General features: G+C 39.7%; 1 protein-coding gene across 1 annotated transcript in view; it reads right to left on the reverse strand.

Moving 5' to 3' along the window:
* The window catches only part of WIF1 (WNT inhibitory factor 1), an 86,537-nt gene extending 68,282 nt beyond the window's left edge, over positions 1–18,255 (reverse strand). Inside the window, exons 1-2 of the mRNA XM_054580276.1 lie at positions 17,791–18,255; positions 17,162–17,301 (exon numbers count right to left, since the gene is read on the reverse strand). Coding sequence (XP_054436251.1) covers positions 17,162–17,301; positions 17,791–17,938 — 288 coding nt within the window. The 5' untranslated portion in view covers positions 17,939–18,255. The remainder of the gene's footprint in view (positions 1–17,161; positions 17,302–17,790) is intronic.
* Positions 18,256–26,344: the final 8,089 nt, after the last annotated feature.

Genomic DNA, 26,344 nt, shown 5'->3' on the forward strand with positions numbered 1-26,344 from the left:
ACGTTGTGTTCTTCAGTATGATCAGAGCCTGGACTAGGGGGAGGTAAGCAAGGCGTCCAGAGCACAAATTTACAGAGGTGCCAACTGCCTGGTTCACGCAGGCACCCTGAGTGTCCCACTTGTCTCACCTAGTTCTGGCCCATGTCCCACTCAGATGGACAGATTAGATCACTTTTCTTAACTTGAAGTATTTTATACTCAGGGAAAATCTTTCTACAATCACGTAAATACTATGCCAGAAGAGTCTTAGGTATATGCAGTTTCTCGAGGAATTGATGGCAAAAAAATATCTTGAAATGTTGAATATGAAAACAAACTAAGGGTAATTATTTCTATGCACACTGTGGAATGGAATGGTAATCTACTCATATTTTCCACTGAAAGTTTCCTTATAATCTAAATAGTATTTATTGAATAGGCCCTTATTTTTATTGAAAGGCAAAAGCATTTCTATAAAATCACAAACACAAAAAGCTTTTGTGCATTACAGAAAAATGCACAACTATTAAAGATCAGCTTTGAGTTACTTTACTTTTGGCAAATGGCCACTCTGTAAATTATACAGTTATTCCTCATATTTAGTTATCTGCAGTTTCTTTAATGAATGATTTTTCAGTTATTGTGAGGACTAAATGAACCTTGTGAGATAATATAAATGAAGGCATGTTTTAAACTATTAAGTGCAATACAGAAAGGTGTCATTGCTATTAGCAGAATACAGAATGACTCTTACTTCAATTCAAGAGAGCTGTACCAGTTTATACTCTCTCCCTCAGTTTCTAAGTAAATGCACCCTCAAATCCTGGATAATGTAGGACACACAATAATAAATCCAAACGCAATTCAGCAGATATCCAAGAAATCATGTAAATTTAATGATACAATTTTGGGAACCAAAGACATTCAGCCAGTCTGGAGTCAAGTGGATTTTTGTATTAGTTCTACCTGTCTTCTGGGTATCTTGGCTTTGATGATTTGATATTTACCTTGTAGGGTGGGACTCTCAAAGTGAAACTCTTCTTTTAAAATTGATTTGGAGACTTCTGGTCAAGATGCCAGTGTAGGCAGATATGGGTTGCCTCTTCACACAACCACATGAAAATTATAACTAAAATACAGAATAACCGTCACTCAGAACCATCAGAAATTGAGATGAATGGAATTAAAGAAACCACATCTATCCAGACTGGTAGGAGGGGACTACTATATTAGGCCAAATTACCAAGACACAGAGTCAAAGCAACTCTACTTAAAACATAGGAAAAAACACAGGGAGGACACCAAAATGAGGAGACAAAGAAACACAGCCCAAATGAAAGAACAAATCAAAACTCCAGAAAAAGAGCTAAACGAAATGGAAATAAGCAATCTATCGGATACAGAGTTTAAAACACTGTTTGTAAAGATGCTCAAGGAGCTTATTGAGGACCTCACCAGCATAAAAAGATCCAGTCAAAAGTGAAGAACACACTAACTGAAATAAAAAACAAAACAATTTACAGAGAAACAAGGTGGAGTGGATGAAGCCAAGAATCAAATCTATGTTTTGAAACATAAGGAAGCAAAAAACAGCCAATCAGAACAAAAAGAAAAAAGAATCCAAAAACAAGGATAGGTTAAGGAGCTTCTGGAACTTCAAACATACCAGCTTTCAGGTCATAAGGGTGCTGGAAGGAGAAGAGAAAGAGCAAAAAATTGAAACCTTATTTGAAAAAAAAAAATGAAAGAAAACTTCCTTAATTTGGTGAAGGAAATGGACATACAAGTCCAGGAAGCACAGAGGGTCCCAAACAAGATAGATGAAAAGAGGCCCACTCCAAGACATATCATAATTACAATGTCAAAGGTGAAAGATAAAGAGAGAATCTTAAGAGCACCAAGAGAAAAGAAGTTAGTTACCTACAAGGGAGTTCCCATAAGACTGTCAGCTGATTGCTCAAAAAAAAACTTTGCAGGCTAGAAAAGATTGGCAAGAAATAATCAAAGTCATGAAAAGCAGAGATCTACAGCCAAGATTGCTCTACCCAGCAAAGCTATCATTTAGAATCGAAGGGCAGATAAAGAGCTTCCAAGACAAGGGAAAACTGAAGGAGTTCACCATCACCAAACCATGATTATATGAAATGTTAAAGGGACTTATTGAAGTAAATAAAGACCAAAACTATGAACAACAAAATGGCAAAAAATACATATCTATCAACAATTGAACCTAAAAAACAAACTAAACAAACACAAAGATCAGAGACACAATCATGGATATGAAGAATGTTTTGATGGTTGCCCAATGAGAGGAGAGTGGGGAGAATGGGTGAAGAGGTGAGGGGATTAAGTATTACAAATAGGTCATTACAGAATAGCCATGGGGATGTACAGGATAGGAAATGGAGCAGCCAAAGAACTTATATGCATGACCCATAAACATGAAAAATGGTGGGGGGAATTGTCTAAGGAAGTGGAGGATAGTGGGTAGAGTGGGACAAAGGGAGAAAAATCAGGACAATTTTAATAGCATAATCAATAAAATATAACTTAAAAAATAAAAAAATTGATTTGGATAGCCCTGCAGGGCAGATGTTGTCCCACAGTCTGAAAGGTTGCCAGTTCAATTCCCGGTTGGGGCACATGCCTGATTGCAGGATAGGTTCCCAGTTAGGGGTGTGCCCAGAAGCAACAGAGATGGATGTGTCCCTCACACATTGATGTTTCCCTCTCTTCCTCCCTTCCCCTCTCTCTAAAAATATATATTTAAAAATCTTTTAAAAAATGATTTGGATAGACAGTTGGCTACTCTTTTATAACCTAGAGGTGAAATAATATACATACAACTGCCTGGCTTCACACCTAGCCTCTTCAGGTGACTAAGGTATGACCTCGGACAAGGTACTTAATTTCTCTGCATCTCATTCTTACTTACATGGTTTGGTGGAGATAAAAATAGTACCTTCAACTGAGAGAATTGATCCAAATATTAAATGAGATAATCTACATAAATTACTGAGAAAAACCGCTGGCACACAATAAATGTCCAGTAAATGTCAGTTCTTATTGGGCTAAATCAGATGAAATTTAACCATTTTGACATACTAAAAATGACAATTTCAAGTGAGTCAACTTAATATTTATTAAAGCCATGCTATTTTAACGTCCTCAAACAGTGTAAGCTCATATTGGTCGAGGTCCGCAGTATGCATGAAATAAAATGTCTAAATAATATAGATGCAGGTTCAGGAAAATCTCAATATCAAAGGGTTGAAGTTACAGTTTCATCATGGATTCTGGAGTCAGACCACCTGAGTTTAAATCCTGGCTCTATTACCAATTAGCTGTGTGACCTTAGGCAAGTAGCTTAACCTTTTTGTGACACAGTTGCCATTTTTGTAAAACGGGAATATTAGCAGTGCTTATCTCAAAGGGTTGTTGTGAGGATTAAACTAGATAGCGATGAAACGTGATTAACACAATGACTGGCAAGTAGAATATACTTCATAAGCATTAACTATTTTCCTCTTTTTTTAACTACTCCTATTTTTTTCTTCTCCTTCTTCTTTACCCCATGGGATTTAGAGACCAAAAACTGATTTCACAATTCTAGAAGAAAGTTAATCTCTAATGTAGCAATGAACTGTTTTCTTATCAGAGTATAAAGAGTAAAGTACCAGTAAATTTCATCTCTGACAATTTCATACTTTTGATAAGTATTTAGGAGTCAAGGCTGAAGAAATACAAACTGCTTATGTGAAGTAGCTCAAACTGTGGATGCTGGAATAGAGAAAAGACAACGTGAAGGGGATGTGAGCTGTCCTCAAATCCTCAAACATCTCTGGGCCGGCTGCCAATCAGAAAGAGGTTAAAACACACTCCCATAGGCTCCAGAGGTCAGGGAGAGGATGAAGGCCGGGAATTATTGATGTGACGAGGCATTCCAGTGGAGTCTCAATTGGGATTTGGGGTTCAGTTGTATCCCTGGTGGTCTGTGGCATGCATGGGGTTCAAGGGACCTGCTAATAGGGTGTGTGTTGGTGTAGTTACCAGGAGAGTAAGGGGACAGGAGGCAGAGATGCACATTTGTACTGAGAGATTCTAAGGCCTGGTCCTAAGGAAGAGGCCTAATTTCTATGGGACATGGGCTGCAGGAAGTTACTGTTGGTGTCTTCAGTTGGGGTCAGGGTCTTAAGCCATGCTGTTTTAGGTACCATGGCAAAGTTAATGCCAAACTGAGGAAAGGGTTAGACTCCTCATTTTTGCACTGAACAAGCAGCTCTGAGGCCAGGAGGCGTGTGGAGAATGCAGACCATCTCGGCCCCTAGAGTCCTTGTCGTTTAGGGGCACGGGGAGGCTGTGCTTGGACCTGAGAAGCAGCCTCTCACTGGGGCCCCACTCAGGGCCTGACGTCAAGACACCTCCTTCCAGGGTGGCATGAATGGAGCTCTTCTAAGAACTCACAGAAATAGCTGGTCTTTGCCAGAGGAGGAGGAGGAGTAAATGAACCAGTGGCCCTACATCAGCAATAGAGGCGACCAATCAGTTATCTTCAGGGTATAAATGCAAGGCAGGGCTCTCCAAGTGAGTCCACAGACTGGGGGTCTTGGAATATTCAACTTACACGGGAAAGGCAGGTTTTGAACTATGACAGAAAACAACCTTCTATGATTGACACAATCAAAATTATGAAATAAATTCTACTTAAGTAACTTCCCTGCCACTGAGCATGTTCAATTAGAGATTGAGAGACCGTAACTCATCGATGCTTCAGAGACAGAGGCTGGGCTTGATGGGCTGGATGAACCCTGGGATTTCTTCCAACTCTGCTATTCTGTGACATCTAAAAATACAGCCAGAGAGAGCAAAGAAGAAACTGGATGAACATGGAGAGGTAACTGAAAGCTTGATTCCTGTGTGAAATTGAACAGTTGTTTAATAGGAAGAAACAGGGGATCAGTGTATAGTGAAATCGTTTGCATTGTTTAGGATGAGTTCTTAAACATACGATTTTAATGCTTTCAGTGTCACCAAACATGAGAATTATTTTCAACTTACTGAATATATTAATGGTCTATTGAATCAGTTACGTAAAGAATACAGTACCCCATGAATAGGTCTGTTAGAGAGCACCCTTACAGCCTTAAACTATGTTGAGTTGGAAAATTTCACAAAGAAGTAACTTTTACATTGCCATCTGCTGGCTACTGCTATAAGTAACAGAAATATAAAGATGATCTCATATCCTAATCAAGTTCCAACTGGAAATAGGAATGTTGACTGACCTTTCAAATGTTAGGAATCAAATCGCTTCACTAAGCACTCAAAAGCCAAATAGCAGAGTAATTTTATAAGTCTATTGGTGATCCACTTGGTTATTGCCTTAATAGGAGATGTCCTCCTTGGACTTGACTTCAGATGTGAACCCTCCCACAGACTGTTTCCTCCAAGGTAGTTCTAGACATTTAATTTGGGAGAGCTGACTTGCTCTGTCGCCCAGTGGTACAGGGTCACTTTTTTTATTTCCAAAAAATGCAAGTGAAAGGCAGAATACAAACTATCTCAAGTAACTAAAAGCCATGAAGTTCAGTAAAGAAGTTCCAAAGGTATGTATCTTAGGTTTACATTTCCCAAGCTATGCCCTGAAAAACACCAAGAACTCAATGCAGGTAATTCACTCGTCTCCCAACAAAATAAATGCTCCTCCTCAGTACTTTTATAGCACCTTGTTCACACTGAAATTATAACACATTTAAAATTATATTATTGTCCTTTCCTGGAGGGCAAATGTCATACCCATTTATAACATTTTTTTTAGCATTCAGCACAAACTTTGGTATTAGGTAGTCCCTCAATAAATATTTATTGAGTTGAGGTCAAAAGGAGGAAGAGAGGAAGGAAGAGAAGAATCCAAAGTCTCCAAAATCAGTACTTCTATTTTGCACCACAGGCCTTAGCTCTGGACTCATTTTCAAGTGCATGTGAGACTTTACCACCTGAATGTTGAGCGGAAATTCATGTTAAGCAATTTCTAAATGGATGTCATTGTCTTTGAGCCTCAAACTGTTAATCAATTTCCTGTAATTGATTTCTCTGTTAAGACATAACTATCTGCACAACTCTCTCAGAATCATCTTCTATTCTCTCATTTCCTTAACACCCACAATCACTAAGTCCTGTCCACCACACTGGGAGATAGCTCTCGAGTCTGTTCCTTCTTCTCTCTCTCACTGCTCGCCTTACTTCACATCCTTGTCATCTCTTCTGGTGTCTTAAATAACTTCCTAATTGGCTCCTAGTCCTCAGCCAGGCACCCTGTCCTTACCCTCCTTCTGCCACCCAAGGTACCCTTCACACAGATAAAATATCATCGTCTGCTTTTAAACTTTCAGTGGCTCTCCACTCTCTTTAAGACAAGCCATCCTAGCAGTCCCCAACCTTTTTGGGACCAGAGACTGGTTTTGTGGAAGACAATTTTTCCACCTTCTGGGCAGGGGTAGGAGTGGGGGTGGGGATAGTTTCAGAAGGATTCAAGCTCATTATAATCAAGCTCACCTCCTGCTGTGCGGCCAGGCTCCTAACAAGCCCAGACCAGGTACCAGTCTGCAGCCCTGAGGTTGAGGACCCCTGAACTATGGCATACACGTTTTTAGATCTGTATTATTCAGGTCTGTTCTATAAACCCTATCCATTCTGAACTGTCATTTTCCCTCTACACCAATGACTGGATCCTGAGCACCTCCCCATGGATCATTCAGTTCATACCTAGAATGCCCATCCCCACCTGCCTTGGCTGCTCTCTGCCTACCGAACATCTTTTGTGACCCACTTTAGATATTACTTCCTCTCTGATATCTTCTCCAGAATATACATAATTGTAAATTTACCCAATCAATGGCAAATCCTCTGGCTTTATGCTCCCATAAGACTTTTCTTAAGGTATTTATTGGGGGCCACATCTAGGTCATATGAGGGCTGTGTGAAATCCCCTCTGTTCAGCTATAAGATTGGACAAATGAAGTGTGGGCTGGATTTCAACTAGGTCAGGCTGAACTTGCTGCTTTGGTGAGATTGCCTTATTTAATAAAAACCTTGTTCAACTGTACATGTCAGCCCTGAGAACTTATCACAATTATTATGATTGCCTTATTGATGCCACAGTCTTCACCACCAGCTGGTCAATTCCTAAAAGGCAATTATAACAATTAAAATTTGCATCCTTAGCTCTGACTGGTGTGGCTCAATTGGTTATTTTCTTGCAAAGCGAGAGGTCACCAGTTTGATTCCTGATCAGGGCACCTGCCTGGGTTGTGGGTTTGGTTCCTGGTTAGAAGCATATGAGAGGCATCCAACTGAGGTATCTCTCTTACACATCGATGTTTCTCTCCCTTTCTTTCTCCCTCCCTCCCTTTCACTCTCTCTAAAAAAATAATAAAATCTTTAAAAAAAATTTGTACTGTCAGAACCTATGACATAATAAGTATTGATAAATGTTTTTTGAATTGTTATTTTTTGAAACAAGAAGATATTCAAAAAGTTATCAAAGGAAGATCTCCAAAGTATATAATAAACATGTACCTAGTATTCTTGGCTTTAGAGTCTTGGGCAAGTAATTTGACTTCCTTATATTCTGGTCTCCTCATCTATAAATGCAGGATAATAACAGTGCCTACCTCAGGGTTGTTGAGAGGATCTGATGAGATAATATCTGTAAGTGTTTAGAAGAGTGCCTAGTCCAGAATATGCATTATGTAAATATTGATTCTTATTATTAACATAGGAAAAATAAGGAGTATTCTGAGACAAATATTTTTAAATTACAAGGCAATTTAGAGGAAGAATGTGTCTTGATTTTTAAAAACACAGAAATAGATATCCCAGTTTGTATAAAGATATTACTATAAATATTAAATGATTGAAGATGCTTTACTTAAGAAATAGAATCATAATATTTTAGCATTTAGAAGGAGTTTGGAGGTGATCCAAACTGCTTTTCTTATATGTAACAGAATTGAGTTAAGTGACATTTCAAAGCTTCTAGCGTTTCTCCATCTGGCCTTACCAAATGCCCAGCCTTCTCCCGCCTCGGCCCTCTGTGTCCTACCTTCCACCCACCAAGCCCCAGGCCCGGGCACCACTAGCCTCTCCCAGGGCGCAGTTGCACAACTCCCTTGCCTCTGCTTGTGACAGCCCTTCTTACTGTGCCTCATTCCTGCCTCAGTTGATTAAACAGCTTCATGCATGTCCTTCAAGTCCCAGTTCTATGGTTACATCTTCTCTGGTGAAGCCTTCCCCTTACTTTCTCAGCCCAAATTAGCTGCTTCGTCCTCTGTGTTCCCAGAGCTTGCTCTATGATAACATCTCTATTTAGCACTTAGCAGAGCAAGGGCTACAATTGAATCCCTAACTGCCTAGATTTGAATCCCAGTTCTGCCACTTACTACATGTTTCCTTTGCTCCACTGTGTCTCAGTTGCTTTATCTATCAAATGGGAATAATAATGGGACCTATGTCATATATTCATCAATTCAACAAATAGTTTTTGTCTACTTACTGTGTGTCAGGAGCTGTTCCACGCCTGGAGTTATATGATTAACAGGACAAAGTCCTTGTTCTCAAGGCTTACACTGAACAAACCATTAAAATCAAATGTAATCAATTATTATCATTATATCAAGTGCCATGAAAAAATAGGCTGTCGAGAAGGAGACTTAGAGTAATGTGGATAGAGGGTGTTGTTTTAGAGAGGGAAGTCAGGCAAAGGCTCCTAAAGGAGGCGACATTTGATCAGACATGGGGGAAACGCAGAAGCAAGCCACACAGAAATCAGGCAGGCGTGTGTTTAGGTGGAGGAAACTTCATGTGCAAAGGGCCAAAGGCAGGTGGGATAAGCTTGGGGAAGGAAGAACAGAAAGGCTAACAGGGCTGCAGCCAAGTTAGTGAAGCAGAGTGGGAAGAACCGAGTCATTCCTTCCTAGCACCAAGACTGTCAGGTGGTTGTCTCCGAAATGTTTCCCCTATCCACTGTTCCCTTCTCTTTTTCCTGATCTTGTACCTTACACCTGATTTCTCCCCTTACAGTCAGCTCCCCTTGACGCTTTTTCCCATCCTGCTGCCAAGATGATCTAAAGATGTAACCCTGACCCCATTGTTCTCTGCTTTATACTTTTTCAAGGATTGACTTAACATTGCTTATAGAGTAAGTCATGAATGCTTTTATGCTGCGTAAAGGTCTTTAGGACCTAGCGCCTGCCTAACTCTTCACTTCCTACTTTGTGCATGCACTCCAACCACACCGAAGTACTAGCACCTCAAATAATGTATTTCTGGGCTCTGTGCCTTGCCTGAAGCTGTTTCCATTCTCCTAAAATCATTCCCTCTCTCAGACTTTTGCTTGGCTAACTCAAATCGGACTCAGCTCAGAGTAACATCTCCGTGTGCTCATTATAACCTGGGAATGCCTCAGTACTTCCACAATACTACTTAGCAGGAGTTATTAAGGTGATCTGTTTGTATACATCTGCCTCTCTAGGTAGCTTCTAATTTTCTCGAGGGGAGAGAATTGGCTCTTAATGGTAACATTTCCCCCAGGTCATGGTCTGAGCCCTGGCCAAGAGCAGCTAGGCAAGGACTAGGTTTATTTCCTTTCCATTGTTGCCAGATCAGAACTCACTCCCTAATCTGTCCCTCGTCCCAGGCCCACAACACACAGCTGCCCTGCAATATTTTGTTCAGGTGAATGGGGTTCCAAAGATGCCTGAAAATTTCCAAGAGTCTTCAATCATATTCATTAAAAAAGAAGAAAAGAATTAAAAAAGAAGAAAAAATGTACAGCTCAGAAGGATAGACATTCATATGTCTATTTGAGAAAAGCAGGAAAAAATGGAAATTGACCTGTGACTTTCAAGTTTTAATTAGTAAGTTTTAAAAGAAAATAGAGCCCTGGCTAGTGTGGCTCAGTGGATCTAGTGCTGGCCTGTGAACCAAAAAGTCCCTGGTTCATTTCCCGTTCAGGTCACATGCCTAGATTGCAGCCCTGGTCCCAGTCTGGGGGTATGTGTGGGGCAACCGAACGATGTTTCTCTCACACATCGATATTTCTCTGCCTCTCATTCTCCTTCACTTCCCCCTCTCTAAAAATAAATAAATAAAACCTTAAAAAATTTTAAAAAGAGAAGAAATAGATTACTTGAAGAAACAAGCTTATTTTTAAAAAAATCATTTCTAGTGTTCAACCTCTCATTTAATCTAAAGGATCTCCAGCCAAATGTAATTTCTATCCCTTTATTATACTTCTCATGATACTTTAAAGAGTAGTATAGGACTTGAGAATAGATGCTAAGTTAATAAGTTAATTCTTTTTCAAATTAACATTATTTTTCTTATTTAAGTATTGTTTTACATTAAGTTCAAAGCTGTAGTTTCCATTAGAAAATTAAGTTGACTTTTTAAAATCCTACGCACTCAAAAAAAGGAATTTTTTATAGTTCCCTGTCCTAGTCACGTAAAAAAAATTAATCTAGAGCTGATATTATCACAAACTCTTCCAAAAGTTTAGAAAAAAGAGCTAAAAAGTGGTTGTGGAAAAGCTACTGTTGACCCCACACATAAACCAAAGACTGACTTAATGCATCCGGAGACAAACTTTCAGAATATTCAGTCCATTCTCTTCACAGCAGAGAGGAGAGAAACCTCCCTGAATTGTTTCTATCTTCTCTTTGTCCATTATTTGACCTTGAAGTCCCCTTTACCGAATTTCTATTACGGCTCAGATGAGATAGGAGGCCCCTCATGATGACCTAAAACACACCTTCCCCTTTAAGACCTCCAGGCACTTAAACATCCTGAGCTCTCCATTTGGAAGGCATTTGTCTGATGAATCCTTAAGCTACCTTTAGACATTAATTTAGGCAACACCTGCTCAGCAAAGAACTCCTGGCTCCCTTTCTCCTCCAGGCAGGGAAAAGAGTGGTCTTCTTTATGCTCTCAGCCAAATCTATACTTTCTAACCTCATTTCAGTGAGTGTGATGAATTTTTGTTTCCCAGACTATGAGCTCCCTGAGGGCAAGGACCATGCTTATTCCTCTTTGTATGGTGTGAGACTCAGTGTCTGTGACTGTTGATTCAATGAGTGCTTGAGGCTGACAGAAAGCTGCATGGGAAGAGGACTCCCTGTCCACTAAGGAAATGTAACCAATTTATTCCCATGCTGGCTAGTGGGGCAAGTTGGTTTAATTACTGCAGCAAAAGAAGCCCTGATCAGACAGAGTTCCCACTACAGGATGAAGCATTTTCACTAAACTCTTAATCCCCAAAGTTTTTCCTTTACAACACCCATCCTATTCATCAGGGACATTTAAGTTAAATGAATTTAATCCAAAACAAAATTCTTTATTGAATATCATACCTTTTGCATCACCACAACAATGTAAAAGATTTTTATTTGCACAAGCATTTTAAAGTCAGGAATAAACACGGACAATAGCAGTAAAGGGTTTGTTTACATGCCTTGACACCACTGTGTAAGGAAGACATAGTGGAGTTTACATTTATGCCATGTAAATCGCTATAGAACCAGATGTTGCTTACAGGGTACCTTGTAACTCATCTCCTCTAAGCAATAAAGCCTTTTTTTTTTTCCTGGCAAAAGTTCGAGAAACTTACTGCTGTTTTCTATCAGCAGATACAACAGATGGCTGGCACATGCCTGCTTTGCTAAATGAAATGGGCTCTCTGCAGAATTACTCTTTGATCCCTAGTGGCATGTCCACAACACCACAATGCAAAACGCCACAGCACAGCACAATCTAAACATTAAAGGTTTAAAGCTGCGCTTTTGATACAAGTACCTCCTTTTTAAAAAATCATCCCCACGGTATGTAAACATATTCACATTCCCACTTTGAAACCATGGAACAAGGCATTTCCTCCATTTGGTGATATAAAACCATGGCAAAGGTATGATGGCAAATCCCAGGAGTGCAAAGGTATGCAGCCACTTGGACTGTAACTACCAAAACAATCATAACTCCATTAGGAAAAAATGTGGACAGCATTCATTAAGGGATTTAAATAACAATAGTAGTTATAAGTGTTATCCTGACTTCAGAGTTGAAAGGAGGTGTTTAAGGGTTTGGCAGTTTCTTTGAAGAGGGAGAGGAGATACTTGAATTTAAATTCACTATTATTTTTCTCTGATTTTTGTCAAGGAGACAAAGGAGGGGGAAAAAGTATTTTAATACCGACCTCCTTAACTCAACCAGTGTAATGGGAAATTTGAGACTGCAAATTGCAGCCAATTTAATGGGACCAATGTTACATCATATCAAACTCTACATTGCAAAAACAAGCTATCTAGACCTTTAAGGGCATTTTAATAACAGAATTGGATTATCTGGTTGATATTGCAGGAACAATAGAGTAATTCTATTTCTTTTAAATTAGCAAAAAAATAAAAAGGGGGAGTGGGGAGTCAGTTGTCAGGAAAATAGCCCGTTTATGACTTTTTCCCCCCAGTGGAATTTTCCTCATTTTAAAGTTGAATTTGGGTGCTACTGACAGGAATCATTCATAAAGACAGCACTGTCCAGGCAAAGTTCTCCAGTTTTCTTTAGACTTGATTTTGTTTAGTATTGTTATTATTTTTGGCAGTTTTCAATAATTCAAAAAGTTTTGTTTTTAATTGATAGGGAGCTAATAAGGGTTATGAACACATTTATAATTAACCTTAGATGTTGAAAAATATTTCACTTGATATACTATATTTTCAGCATATCTAATATTTCCTATTTTCTTTCAATGGTTGCACATAAAACAAAGGAGCACATTTCTACAGTTTAATACAATAAAATCAGTTCTTCTACAATAGCCACATGACCAGTCACCGCTCCAGGACAGCAGACAAAATTCTGATCTTCCTTTCCTATACCGACACTAACACTTTTAATTTTTGTTTTTAAACATCCTGAAATTGAGAAAAATTAAGGCACATCACTGAATTCTAGTGGTTAAAACAACTGTGAGCACTATACATGATAAGAGCTTATTCTAAGATCTGGACCTGTTGGCGCAAGTGGTTAGAACGTGCTAGTAATCCAGGTGGTAGGTTTGAAGTTAATATTGGCCACTTGTCTTCACCCAGAGAATTTCTGTTCCACAGACACCAATTTCACCCCCACCCTTGCCAACCATCTCAGAAATCCAGGCATTTGGTCACAAGCAGTTTGGAAAACTAGTATAGATGGCTCAGCTTAAACCTATTACCGCTACTAAAAGACTCAACATAAAAAGGGATGCCCTATTAACTAGGTTCTAGACTCATAGTTCCTTGGCATTACAGTGCAGGTGATAGAATATATTATAGTTATTAAGATCAAGTCTATATGATGTTTATAAATTGTATAAGATTTTATCAAACACATTTATTGTATGATCTATATAAATAAAAATTTTTGGCCTTATACTAAATTGGTTCATATGGAAATCAGCAGTAGTGTCCTAGTATTAGAATTCAGATTTGTCTAACAAAACCTCTCATTAAAATTTTATTTGAAAGCCATTAGGTTTGGAAAGGCTTATTTTTCAAGTAAAATGCTTAATTAGTACGTAGTTTAGAAAACTAAAATGGTTGCTCATGGCCCGTACCTGCCTCAAACTCAGAGAAAAGTTAGAATAAGGAATGTCTCATTGAAAAATATCAACTATTAACAGTTACATACAATAAAAAAGAGTACTTTTCTTTAATTACTAAAATCCTTTAAGCCTAAGCTTCTTTAATAGAAATTATTCTCTCATCTAAAAGCCTTGAGATGGGACATGACAGATACTGAGTATTTTAAATGGGTGATAAAAGTGGCTTTCCATGGAAAATGAGGACTTTAGGAAGAGAAAGAGGTCAGGTAAATTTCATTGCAAGCAGGAAAACCTTCCAAAGCAGATTTTTGGGGATCTCAATAGGTACTGGTAATGATCCAATTCTGGGGGATCCATAGTTATAATCAGCCATGAAAAACCATTTGTTTTACCATTTTGTTGAATGATATGTAGTATAAAAATGATACTAGATAATAAATATACATAAACTATAATACAGAACATCATACAACTTTAAACTCTAAAGTACACCTTTTTAAACACAATGTAATATAAAATAATTTTTAAGTTATAAATAATTACACATTTGTGAAAAAACAAAATGTAATATACGCAGATAAAACTAATGTTTACACCTTGGAGCAGCAATTTTCAACCTTCTTCATCTCATGGCACTCATTAACTAATTACTAAAATTCTTCAGCACACCAAAAATACATATTTTTACCAATCTGACCAACAAAAATAGGTATAATTTTGAATACTGAATGAGTATTGTTGTGTTGGCTGTTATCATTTCTTTTTTTTTTATTTGACAATCTAAGAGAAAAGGGGGCAATGCCCCTAACTAATCAGGTAGGTACTGAATGTCTTAAAAATTCTTGTGGCGCATTGGTTGAAAATCGCTGCCTTGGAGGGTCAGACATTTATCAAATGTTTTTCCTATGTCTGCCTGCGTATTTAAATTTTTACTCATATCCATGACTATTTCTTTAGGATGAACCTCTGAAAGTAAAATTCCCCAGTCACAGAATCTATATCAAACCTTTTGCCATCAGATTCAAATTGCCCTGCAAAAAGGCTAACATGCATCAGCCACATATGAGTATGTACAATTCTCCACATACTATACTTTAAACACTTTAAAAACACTTGACCAACCTGATGTGGAAAAATGAGTATCGCTGTAATTTTTATTTGCATTTGTTTGAAGTAGAACATGAAAGTTATTTTAAATGGCCTCAAGAACACCTTGGGTTATTGGACTAATCATTTATTGAAAGTATATAACACCTACTGCCTCAATGAAGTGTTCAATTCCAAAGTTATTTTAACTTGCTTCACATGTTACCAAAACACTTAAATATTAAGCTTAAATTTTCATTAATCAGCTATGTGTTGTGCATGTGTTAAAATCCCTAAATGTTTGATATCATTTGGATGAAATAACTAGATCATGGAATAAACTTTTCATTTTCCATGTAGATGTGTTGATGTGGTTTGGCTTTAGCCAGAGATGCCTTTCAAAACATTTAATTAGTAATTGAAGTCATTGTTTTTCCCATCTACAAAATCTCCATATATTTCAAAAATTATGATGCTAGGATCACATAACTTTGAATAAAATGGGTCAAATTTAAATAATATTTTAAAGCATCTTGCTGTTTGGCCTTGTAACGATCCTGCCCCCTCACTACCCTCCTCCCCATTTCACAGCCAGACACCACATTTCACGCCACCTGTGGTAACCTATCCAGAGCTAACTGAGCACAGAGAGGGAGATCATTTAATTGAGATACTAACACTGTCCTGCCTAACGAAACAATCCACATGGGTAATCAACACCCAAACAGGAGAGAGAAGATGCTAGAAGCTTCATCTTCATGCCAGTTCTACCATCTTCTCTAATCCCCAACAGCAATATTCCTGAGGCTGTTTGATTGGCAATCCATTTTGTACTCAATAATATGCCAATGTTTGCAAATACACACTATGCTATAAAGCAACAGGGTAGATAACATGAAATTTGAGCTTTGCTTCAAATTCCATTCTTTGGAAGATAAACTCAGATAAAAAAATGAATAAATAGATAATAAATAAATAAGAGCTATTGACATCTTCAGCTTCTCCAATAGGTATCAAACTCTTTCAGCTAGGAAGGGCCGCAAGTCAAGCTACCTTATGGATTTTATGAATCCATAAAACTATAGGTAAAGAAAATGTTTTTAAAAAACCCCCATAGAATTAATATTGATCCCATGTGACACCAGTCAAACACAAGTAAACAGATTCAAGTGAAACAAAAAAATAATAAAGTCCACTTATTGATTTATTACTGGTTTTACAGTATTCCAAAATGAATTGTCCATAAAGTACCTATAAAGAGGAAATTGTAGGGAGAAAAGCAATAATCTCCCTATAGAGCAGTACAAGCCTCAGTGAACTTATCTGCAAAATGGGGGTATCAGAATACATGGCCTTCTTGCTATGAACTTTAGTGGATACAAAACATCTCTCTCTCTCTCTCTCTCTCTCAACATCTCTCTCTCTCTCTCTCTCTCAACATCTCTCTCTCAGCAACAATGGAGTGTCAAAGAGTTTAGATTTGATCTACTTTAGAAAAGAAAGATGAGAGAACAGATCTGAGGGAAAAGAGACAGGAACAGGTAATTCAAGGGAAACAAAGTGGTTTCTCAATTCAAAATGTTACTTTTTATAAAGTATTTTTTTTTCTGGATCACATTCTTCATGAAAATATCCATTTCAGTGATTTCAGGAAAAAAGTCCTGAAAATGTGATTTTAGTTAAAATTACAATGATTTTCATAGTAGACACATTTTAACAAATAATGAGCAGAAGAATTTATTACTTACCATTTGTCACTAGAGGTCATTTATGAGATACTGAAACTGTACAAAAGGTATCATATAAAAGCAGCTAATATGCTAAGAAATAAAAGGAATACTTCTTTATAAAATATATTGCAATTGCAGTTTTCTTTTTCCATATAAAATATTTAAATGGTAACTTTAAAAAGTCAATAGCCTGAAATATTTTACAAATGTTCTTTCTGAGTCTGTGAACTTCTACCAGAAATATATAGCATTCGCCTCATTCCAGTGAATAACATTCATCATACCAATTTTTTCAAATGCTCAATGTCAAAAATACTTATAGGCTTTAAAATTGGTTGTAAAGTAGAAATGTCATAAGTGATTAGTATATGCTAAGAAAAAAGAGCCCTTTAAATATTGTTAAATTTTAATGTCAATAATCACAGAAAGAAGTGATGTTAGTACTTGAGATCTTTATATTCCCTCAGTCTGAAGACCCTGAGTCTTACCAAAATAGTGAACTTGGGCATTTTGCTTATTACCCTTTTCTTTTGGGAATCCTTAATTTATGTGACATGTTTAATTAAATGAGAGTTAATTCTTTATTTGCTTTGGAGATCAGATGCAAAATCACTCTTAAAAATTATAAAAATGTACCAGGCTACACACTATACAGTATTATTTCTACCTGCCATCAGACAGTGGAAATATTACAGGGTAATTTTCTCCACCTGTTCTGGTTATCACAACTTACCTGTCCTGCAGCTTGCCAGGTAAAATTCATGGAATGGATATTGACAGGAATAGCTGGCATTCTCTGTTGTGCTTTTCTGAAATCATGCGTGAAAGGGGCCATTTTCCCCTCTGAAACAATCAGGATATCCTCTTCAAATCCTGGTTTGTTTTTTAAAAAAAATAAACAAAACTATCAAACTAGGTGGACTTAAAAGAATCCAAATCAGCAACTGCATGCAAGAAGAACACCAAAAAATTAGTATGGGTCATTTTTTTTTTCACAAAGCACCTGCCTTGGTATCAAGTAATTTCCTTCTCGATGTGATAAGAATGATGCCAACAGGCACATACTTTCAGGGATAAGGACTGGACGTGGAGTTAACTGATGCTAATAAATGCTGGGTCCACCTAAAAACGGGATTGTAGGAACTAGCAACAGCACGATCAGAGCATGAGATCAGCCTAGGTTTCCTGAGTGAGTTTATATGCTTTCAGGTGGAAAATAGCTAATTAGAACGGGGAGCAATCTTCCTTTGGAAATTAAGTTTTTAAAACGTACTGAATGCATGCGTCGATCTTTCTTTAATAGAAGAGTTTGAAACAGTGAAAAGCACAGGCAGAGGAAAGTGCTGGGCTCTAGAACCTTACCTATGAGCACTCTCGCCTGGTGAGCATCGATCCACAGGTACAGGCTTTCCTCCCGCGGCTGCCCGACCTCTGCCCGCAGCACCAGCAGGTACGGGAGGATGCTCCAAAGCCCGAGCGCGGCTGCGGGGAAGGCTCTTCTTTGAGCCATGGTACTCCGGACCTCCTTGCTGGTGGCTCTCGCCGCTGAAGCTCTTTCTGCAGCACCTACCGCAACCTGCAGCGGTTAAGGTCCCGCTCAACCGGAGCTGTTCCCGCTTAGACGGCTGAGCGCGTAGCCTCCCGCGCCCGTGCGAGTGAGCTCGGGGGAACCAGAGGAGGAGGGAGGGAAAGAGCGGGCGCGGGCTGGATAAGAGGAGGGGGCGCCGGAGGGAGAGGGGACAGCAGAGACGCAGGGCTGGCAAAGCCGCAGATGCCAGCACGCACGGCGAGGCCAACAGTCAGAGGGTTAAATACAGCGAGAAAGGAAGAGCGGGAAGGGCGGGCGCCGGTGGGGTGCGTGCAAGGGGTGACGAAGCCCAGCCGGCTGCCACTGGTGGGCGCTGCGGGGCGCGGGGCGGGGCGGGGCGGGGCGGGGAGGGGCGGTACCCTGAAGGCTGAGTTTAGACGGCAGTGGGGCGAGTGCGAGCGAGTGCAAAGGGGCGCCTGGTGTAGGCGGTTGCGGAAAAGGGTGTTTAGAGGGACTCCTGGGATTACGCTCTTTTGTTCCTCCAGCCAGGCGAGGCAAGGATGGAGGAAAATGGGGTGAGCTGAGCTCTCAGGGCTTGACTGAGCGCCAATGATAATGATGATGAAGACAAGGACAACTCCCATTTCTCCCCGGGTGCTAAGTGAAGGCGTATACTCTTCCACTTCTGCCTTCCCGTCTATCATTCCTCTCTCTGCAAACCCTATCCTCTGTAATCGGCGCTACGCTGACATTTGCGTGTTCCCATGCACTTAAAACCCGAGACTCCAGTGTCCATTGGTGCCCTGATGGCAGGCACTGGTCTTGACTCGGGCGCAGGGCTTTCCTTACGCACTTTTCGGGCACGAGGGAGGGTGCTTTAACCCTCCCGGCGGCTCCTGGAAGAGTTCCCCAGGCTCTGGATGGCAGAAGTCCCTGACCCCACAGGGCAGGGCTCCCAAGAGTTGTGAATACCTTCATATTTTCTGGTGTTTCAAAAAACTTGGAGGAACTCTCTGGTATTGAAATCACAGGCGCTTGAGGACAAGACCAAGGCTCTGGCCCTGCCTGTGGGAAGAGTAGTTGGCGGGCGGTGAGCTCCAGCCTAACACACCCACCCGACCCCGGAAAGAACTTAACTTTCCCCCTACCTAATTCCTTGGAGGAGCAAAGAAAACAGAAGCAAAAGGTTTGGGTTATTTATTTATTTTTTTAAGTAAGATTCAGACTCAGAAAAGAGTTGTTTACTTCTCTTTGTTCTTTAGCACCCAGGTGATGAGACAAATGCCTCAATGACTGAGAGCCTGGGCTGGAGTGGTGTTGCACTTCGTGCTTTGTAGAGTAGCAGACACTTCCAGAGGGGAAACCAAACAGAAACAGCAGAGGAGAAGCTGAGCATGTGCATACATTGAATTAAATAAATGTTAGGTCATTAGAAGTTACTAAAACGAACAGAGTATGCAGTTCCAGTTATGAAATGTTTTCAGCTGTCCAGTTGTTGATCTTAGAAGATAAATAGATGTCTATGACAATTTGAACTTGCAGTGTCTTAATTTTAAAAGTACTTTTATTTGAAATACTTATTTAATCCTCACAACTCTTTAAGTAGGTGCAATAAATATTTTTATTTTTATTTTTATTGATGGGGAAACAAGGTTCAAAAAAGTCCTGTAAGTTGACTGTAGTTACCTATGTAGTAAGTGACAGAGTTAGTGTTCAAATGCCATTTGCTCTGATTTCAAAGCACATGCTCTTAGCTGCTATACCTTATACTGATAAGTAAATCATACTTAAGGCTGGGAATTCAAAGCTTCACAACCATTCTCCCTTTAAAATAAAGTTAACCTCTTTTCAAAAATTTCGTTAGTTTTTATTTCAGAGAATATTCTTTATATATTTTTATACACTGGGAAATCTTTAAAGCACTTTAGCATTGCAATGCCAATTGTCTCCAAGTTAAAGACAATTTCGAAACACAACAGACGTTATCCTTGACTGCAGAAAGTGTGGTTTTAATTGGTTGCGTTTTTTTTTTTTTTTTTTTTTTTTTTCCCTTAGTATAGCGCAAACCCCTATGGCTCTTGGTGCAAGGACGCCCTCTACAGGTTGTTCTAATCAAATGCTAGTAATTGAAAAATAGACTTCATGAAGTGTACTTTTCGGTAGAGAAAAAGGTAATTCAGATTTCTCCTAATTCAAATTTCTCTAAATGAGGTTCTTCTGCAGCAGTTCAATTTGGTGTTGAGGATAATGGTAATATATCTTGCTGTAAGGAATTATTTTTCCTTTCAGAATGATTGGTTTTTGTTCATTTCTCCCCAACAGTGGACAATTAGAAAACTTATATTTTACTATAGAGAAAAATGCAAGTTAAAAAATTTTGGATTTGAACCCTTTGGTCTTTAAAGGGGAGAAAGAAACATATGTTATGTTATACACTAATCAGATATCTTCAAGAGTAACAGGGTATATCTTTCTGGGGAAAGTTCCATCTAAGAGCTAAATCTGGCTTGACTCTCCTTTCTGTTGTTACAGATTTGTGAAAGTGGCCTTTTACCATTTAGAATATAGTGGTGTTTTTAAATTTCTCCACTCAAATAAAAATATAATATTATTTGGACACAAAATTTGGAAATAATTTCTTACGAGATAATGTATTACAAATCAACTTCATTTAGTGTGAAAATTCTACCATTTATTTTCCAGTCCATTATCCTTCCTTTCCTTGTGTAATTTATTCTTACCAATTACATTTACAGGCAGGGTCATTTATTTGTTCATTAACTCATTCACCATTCCAAAAAGATTTATTAAACACCAATTTTGTGCAAGACACTTTCCTAGAAAGTACAGGAAAGACAAAGGCAGCAAGAAACATCATGAAACTACATGAAAAACAAAACATGATCCCAGCTCTTGAAGGGCACTAGAGTTTGTTAAAATGAGAAAGACAAGCACCCAAGTAACCATAATACAAGGCAGAATATGGTGATTGTTGACAAGACAAAAGGACTGGAAATTCAAAAAAGGAATTTCATAGTTGGGATTCTGAAAGTTTTTTTAGTTCATTCCTTCAAAAAAACATTGATTAAGTGTCATTGATTAAGTGAACCATACAGGCACAGGGGAAAGATGAGTAAAGACAGCCCCATTGGAAAAAATTTAATTAAAAAAAAAAAAGTCCCTGCTCTTGAATTCTCAGGCAAGAGTGGTAAGAATGAACAATAAGGATTAATGCCCTGGTCCGGTAGCTCAGTTGGTTAGAGCATCATCCTGATTCACCAAGGTTGCCAGTTCAGTACCAGGTTAGGGCACAAACTAGAATCAACCAATGGATACATAAATAAGTGGAACAACAAGTCAATGTTTTTCCTTCTCCCTTCCCCTCGCTTTCTTAAAACAATCAATAAATTAAAGACAGTGAATGCCATGATGGGGACTTACACAGGGTATTTTGGGACTCAGAGGAAAGCCTCTGAATGCAGACTGTGTTCTGGAAGGACTTCCTGGAGTGCAGGGCGCTTGAGTGGTCTTGAAGGTTAAAGAGCAATTGAACATGCAAGGGAGAGCTATCCAGGCATACAGAGCAGCAATTTCAAGAACAAAGAGACTAGAGAAAGAATGGTACCATCGAGGATCTGCAAGTGATGATCTGCAGTATGATGAGTCTGGAGCCAGGGAGAGAGGGAGTAGCTGGAGGAAGCCAAAAAGGTAGGTAGGAGTTGGTTATGAAAGATTATGTGGAGAAGAATCCCAAATAATTTATGGAGAGGCATTGTCCACAAGGAGGTAAAGCATAACTCCCCAGTCTTTAAGTGTGGGCTGTGCATGGTAACTTCCTTTCATAGACTTCAGTATGGAAAAGGGGAGAAATGAGTAACCTTACAGTGGAGAGACCTGACAAACATTACCTCATTTAGGTGATCAAAGTCAACATCAAATGTGATAATTTATGTTGATAGGATGTGTCCTTCATATGATGTGATGAGAATGGCACTTCTGTGGCCTTCTCTTGAAAATGCATAACCTCTGTCTAATCATGAGAAAAATATCAGAAAAGCCAAATTGAGGGACATTCTACAAAATACCTGACCAGAAATCCTCAAAACTGTCAAGGTCATCAGAAACAAGGGAAGCCTGAGACTGTCACCGCTAAGAGGAGCCTGAAACACATGACAACTAAATGTAATATTCTATCCTGGATGAGATCCTTGAACAGAAAAGGGACATGAGATAAAAACTAAAGAAATCTGAATAAACTGTTAATGTATTAATATTGGCTCATTAAATGTGACAAATACACCACACTAATGTAAAATGTTAATAACAGGGAAAACTGAGTATAGGGTAGATTGAAACTCTCTACTATCTTTGCCATTTTTCTGTAAGTCTAAAGGCATTCTAAAAAATAAAGTTTATTTTAAAAATAAAAGGTAAAGACCTAGATACGTTCAAAACACATAGTTGCTGGCATTTGAGGATTAGAAGATTTCTCATAAAAATTTGGATTTCTAGCTTCCGAAGGTCTTTTCTGGCTCCTCATGGCCTGTTCAAGGAAAATTTAGAGCTCTGGCAATATTCCCTCTTTACAGGGGGATGTGTGTGAGTAATGGTGTGAGTGGGGGCGGTCATGCAGGGCTAGTGCCCTCTGCTTCTTACAGTTGCGATACTCCCCCTCTGAGCAGGCCTCACTCACCTACTTGACTTGCTGGGCTTCTGTAGGCTTCTGAGGTGTGGCCTGGAGGAGAGGCAGGGGGGAGGCACCTGAGGGGCTGGAAGTGCAGTTGCCTGGGAACAAGGGCAAAGCCTGCTGTAGAGGGGGATTGTGTCATTTTTGCCAGCCATTCTGCATCGTGGTCTCTGCCAGCTGTCTTGGTGGCTACAGGTGTTGAGACTGAGACTGGGTCATATCTGCTGCACGCTGAACTGTGTTTTGAGAAGGTGGGGAGTGGGCCCCCCTGTGGCACATCGACATGCAAAGGGGACCACAAGATAGTAAGTGAAAAGAGCAAGTAGCCAAGCGTTATTTTTAACACAGTCCTGTTTTTAAAAAACAAGTGATGTGTGCATTTTGTATAGTTTATATGTATATAAAACTATGCATAGAAAATGTCTAAAAGGTTACATGCCAAAATTGTCCCAGGACTTATCTGTGGGGAGTAGAACCTGGAACTATAGAACAAATCTTACTTTATGCACAAATATTTTCTGATTATTTTAGAAAAATGTAATTAAAAGCCATATTTAAGAAGAGAAAGGTCCTTTCTTGCAGGCTTCAGTCAATTTCTCCCAAAGCAGGCAGCTGTCACCACCCTAAGCCAGCACCCTTTGCTATGCTGCTTGCATACTTTATCACTTAAGAACTGTACATCACAACACATGACAGCTCATTACTGAAGCACAGCGCAGCTTGAGTGTTCCTCATCATCCCGTGCAACTCTCTTGCTATTCTTTCTTCACATGATGGCATTGCCAAGCAACCTAACGCAATCTTGTCTTCCACAAAGCATAGCCATTATTTTCTCATCTATGCTCTTGCATGCCTATGACACTAAATAGAGGTATTTTTTTTATGACGGGAAAAAAAGGAAAAAAAATTATTGCTCAATGTTAGAAGAATGGAAAGCAAATTAGAATACTTTCATAGGATAAAATATTATCATACTATTAAAGTTGATATTCTAACATATGTATTCAGCCATGGTACTATCATCACAATTGAGATAATGTACATAGTCTATCACTCCCAAAAGTTTAACAAATCATACATTTCAATTTTATGCAGCTTATCATGTGTCAACTGTATTTTACTAAATTTGTTCAAAAATTTTTAACGAAATAAAAATATTGATGTTTCATCAGGACATAAAAAGGACTAACCATAAAAATTTGGTTATTTGGAGTATATTAAAAATAGGAACTTTTTTTATCAAAAGATAGCATTGAGATTGAAAAGAGAAGCCATAGAGTGGGAGGAGATACTCAGGTATATAGGACTCTTATCCAGAGTGTACAAAGAAACTCTACCAATTTATAAGAAAAAGGAACTCAGAATACAAATGTGTTGTTTCAGTAACAACTACATAATTCATTTGAAAGCACTTTGCAAACTTCAAAGCCCCACCGATAGCTGGTATATTTTATGAGTTCTAGAAGCAGTAGTCTGAATAGCTGAGGCCTGAGTATGAAGCTGCTCTCTCACCTGTGGATCTGAGGCCATCTTCAAAGCAGAGGAGTGGGAGGGGACCCAAGGACACTCCTGACTCCTGGTGGCCCACCCTGACAAGCTGTCTCTTGCCAGGAGGTGTGGGCAGAATCTTGTTTTAATCACTGATCTCTGAAGTCTCTAGAGCTGTATTCCCTACTGATTCTTCTTTCCAATTTACTTGCCAATCTGGGTTCTAGTCCTTCACCCATTCCTACATCCAGAAAGACCTGAGGGGTGGGGTGAAGACTCTTAATCTGTGTATCAGTTGAGAAAAGAAAATCTTAAAAGTGTGATGGTTCACAAACATTCTAGAAAAAAAATTTAGGTGAGCGTCTGGCAATTTTTCTAAGAAAAACACCAAAGGTATGTATTCTCTCTCTCTCTCTTTCTCTCTCTCCATATATATATGTATATACATACATACATATATACATATATATATATAGTCTCTGTATACATATAGTTACATATATATCTATATTCTGTATGCTCAGTGATACAAGAAATAACATTAAAAGATAAATAAAATATTGAGGGGACCCAAGACGGCAGCAAAGTAGGTTACACTTTCACCTCTTCCCAGGACCAAACTGGAATTACAACTAAATTATAGAACAATCAACCTGAATAAGCACTGAACACTACCTGAACAGAAGTCTTAAAACCAAGGATTTAGAAAAGACATCAAGACTGATAGAAAGGGTGGAGACATAAAAAGGGCTGGCCCTGCTCCCATGTGCAGCAGCGGAGAATCCAGAAGGATATCTCAGAAGCAAAGTTCCCCCTTGAGGGGAGTAGAGTCTCAACCCAATGTTTCTGGCTCCCGGCCTAGAGTGCCAGAGCCAGGAAGAAGCACCTACGTAACATCTGCCTGTGAAAATCAGTGGAGACTGTGTCTGCTGGAGAGGGACAGGAGTTGACTAGACACTCAGGTGCCCTCTTAAAGGACCAGCACACAAAATCTCATTCCCAGCCATGCACCTGGGGCTCCAGCAGAGCAGACTAGAGCTGTGTGAGGAGAGACTGGGTTTTGTAGCTCCAGGGAGAGAGCTGAAGGGACAGCCACCAGAGTCCCTGTGCTGAATCCCTCTCCCACACTGCAGATGCCATCTTTCTTGGCTGGAACACTCCCCTCCACACAGCACTAGACTGGAGGAATTGCAAGAGTCCCCACTCTCCAGACTCCCTGTTGCCCTACTCTTAGAGCTCATGCCATGTTGAGGAGTCAGCTCCCTGGTCCCAGGGTGTAGAGGTGCAGGCAGACTTAGGGAGGGGGGAGGGAGGACCAGTAACTGAGTTCTGTGACTCTGGGATGGGGGCCATTCCCCTCACTTTCCTGTGAGCCTGAAAAGCACCCCTCCTTCATAGGAAATACACTAACCCCACCCACTGGATTCCCAGTGGTCCCACACTCCTGACTCCTGGTGGCCCACCCTGACAAGCTCTCTCTTGCCAGGAGGTGTGGGCAGAATCTGGAACAGACTGAGTTGTGTGGCTCTGGGGCAGGGGCTATTCCCTCCACCTACCCCTGAGGCTGGTGACTGGGGAGATTCACTAGCCCTACCCTCCAGATTCCCTGTGGCCCTGCCAAACTTGGACTCTCCAGGAGGTCCAGGCAGAATCCAGGACAGACTGAACTGCATGGCTCTCTAACTGAAGACATTTTTCCCTCACACACTCAACTGGTGCTGAGCCCTCCCTTCACATGGCCAAATCTTGGTCTATTTGGGCCTGATAAACCCTGCTGACTTAACCCTGATGACTCTCTGAAATCTCACCCTACCACAAAAGTCTGCAGGCACCCAATGGGTGGCAGATAGCTTTGGTATGCCCTGGAAGATCTACTGAGTGACCTCAGATCCAGTACTAACACTGAGCTTGAACCTGTATCAGTCTGGTGAATACCATCTGCCCTTACCTGGTGACTCACTGAGAACCTACCTCACTTATTGATAAAGCCTAACAGGCGTCTGGCACGTAGAGGTAGGTGGAGGAAGACAGAGGCAGATCTTGGGATTCCTTGGGACTTTTGCTGAAATGCCTCTGGGCTTGGTGCTGCAGGAAGCTGGTTTTGGTGTGCAGCTTGGTTCTTCTCATGCACACCCACACCCAGGAGAGGCAGCCACAAACTGTGGAACACTTTACAGATCCAGACAAGTTGCCCAGGGCCAGTCACAGGCAGC

Source organism: Pteronotus mesoamericanus, unplaced genomic scaffold, assembly GCF_021234165.1.
Source record: "Pteronotus mesoamericanus isolate MK-2021 breed Mesoamerican mustached bat unplaced genomic scaffold, CSHL_Meso_final contig_56, whole genome shotgun sequence".
In the NCBI taxonomy this organism is placed as follows: domain Eukaryota; kingdom Metazoa; phylum Chordata; class Mammalia; order Chiroptera; family Mormoopidae; genus Pteronotus; species Pteronotus mesoamericanus.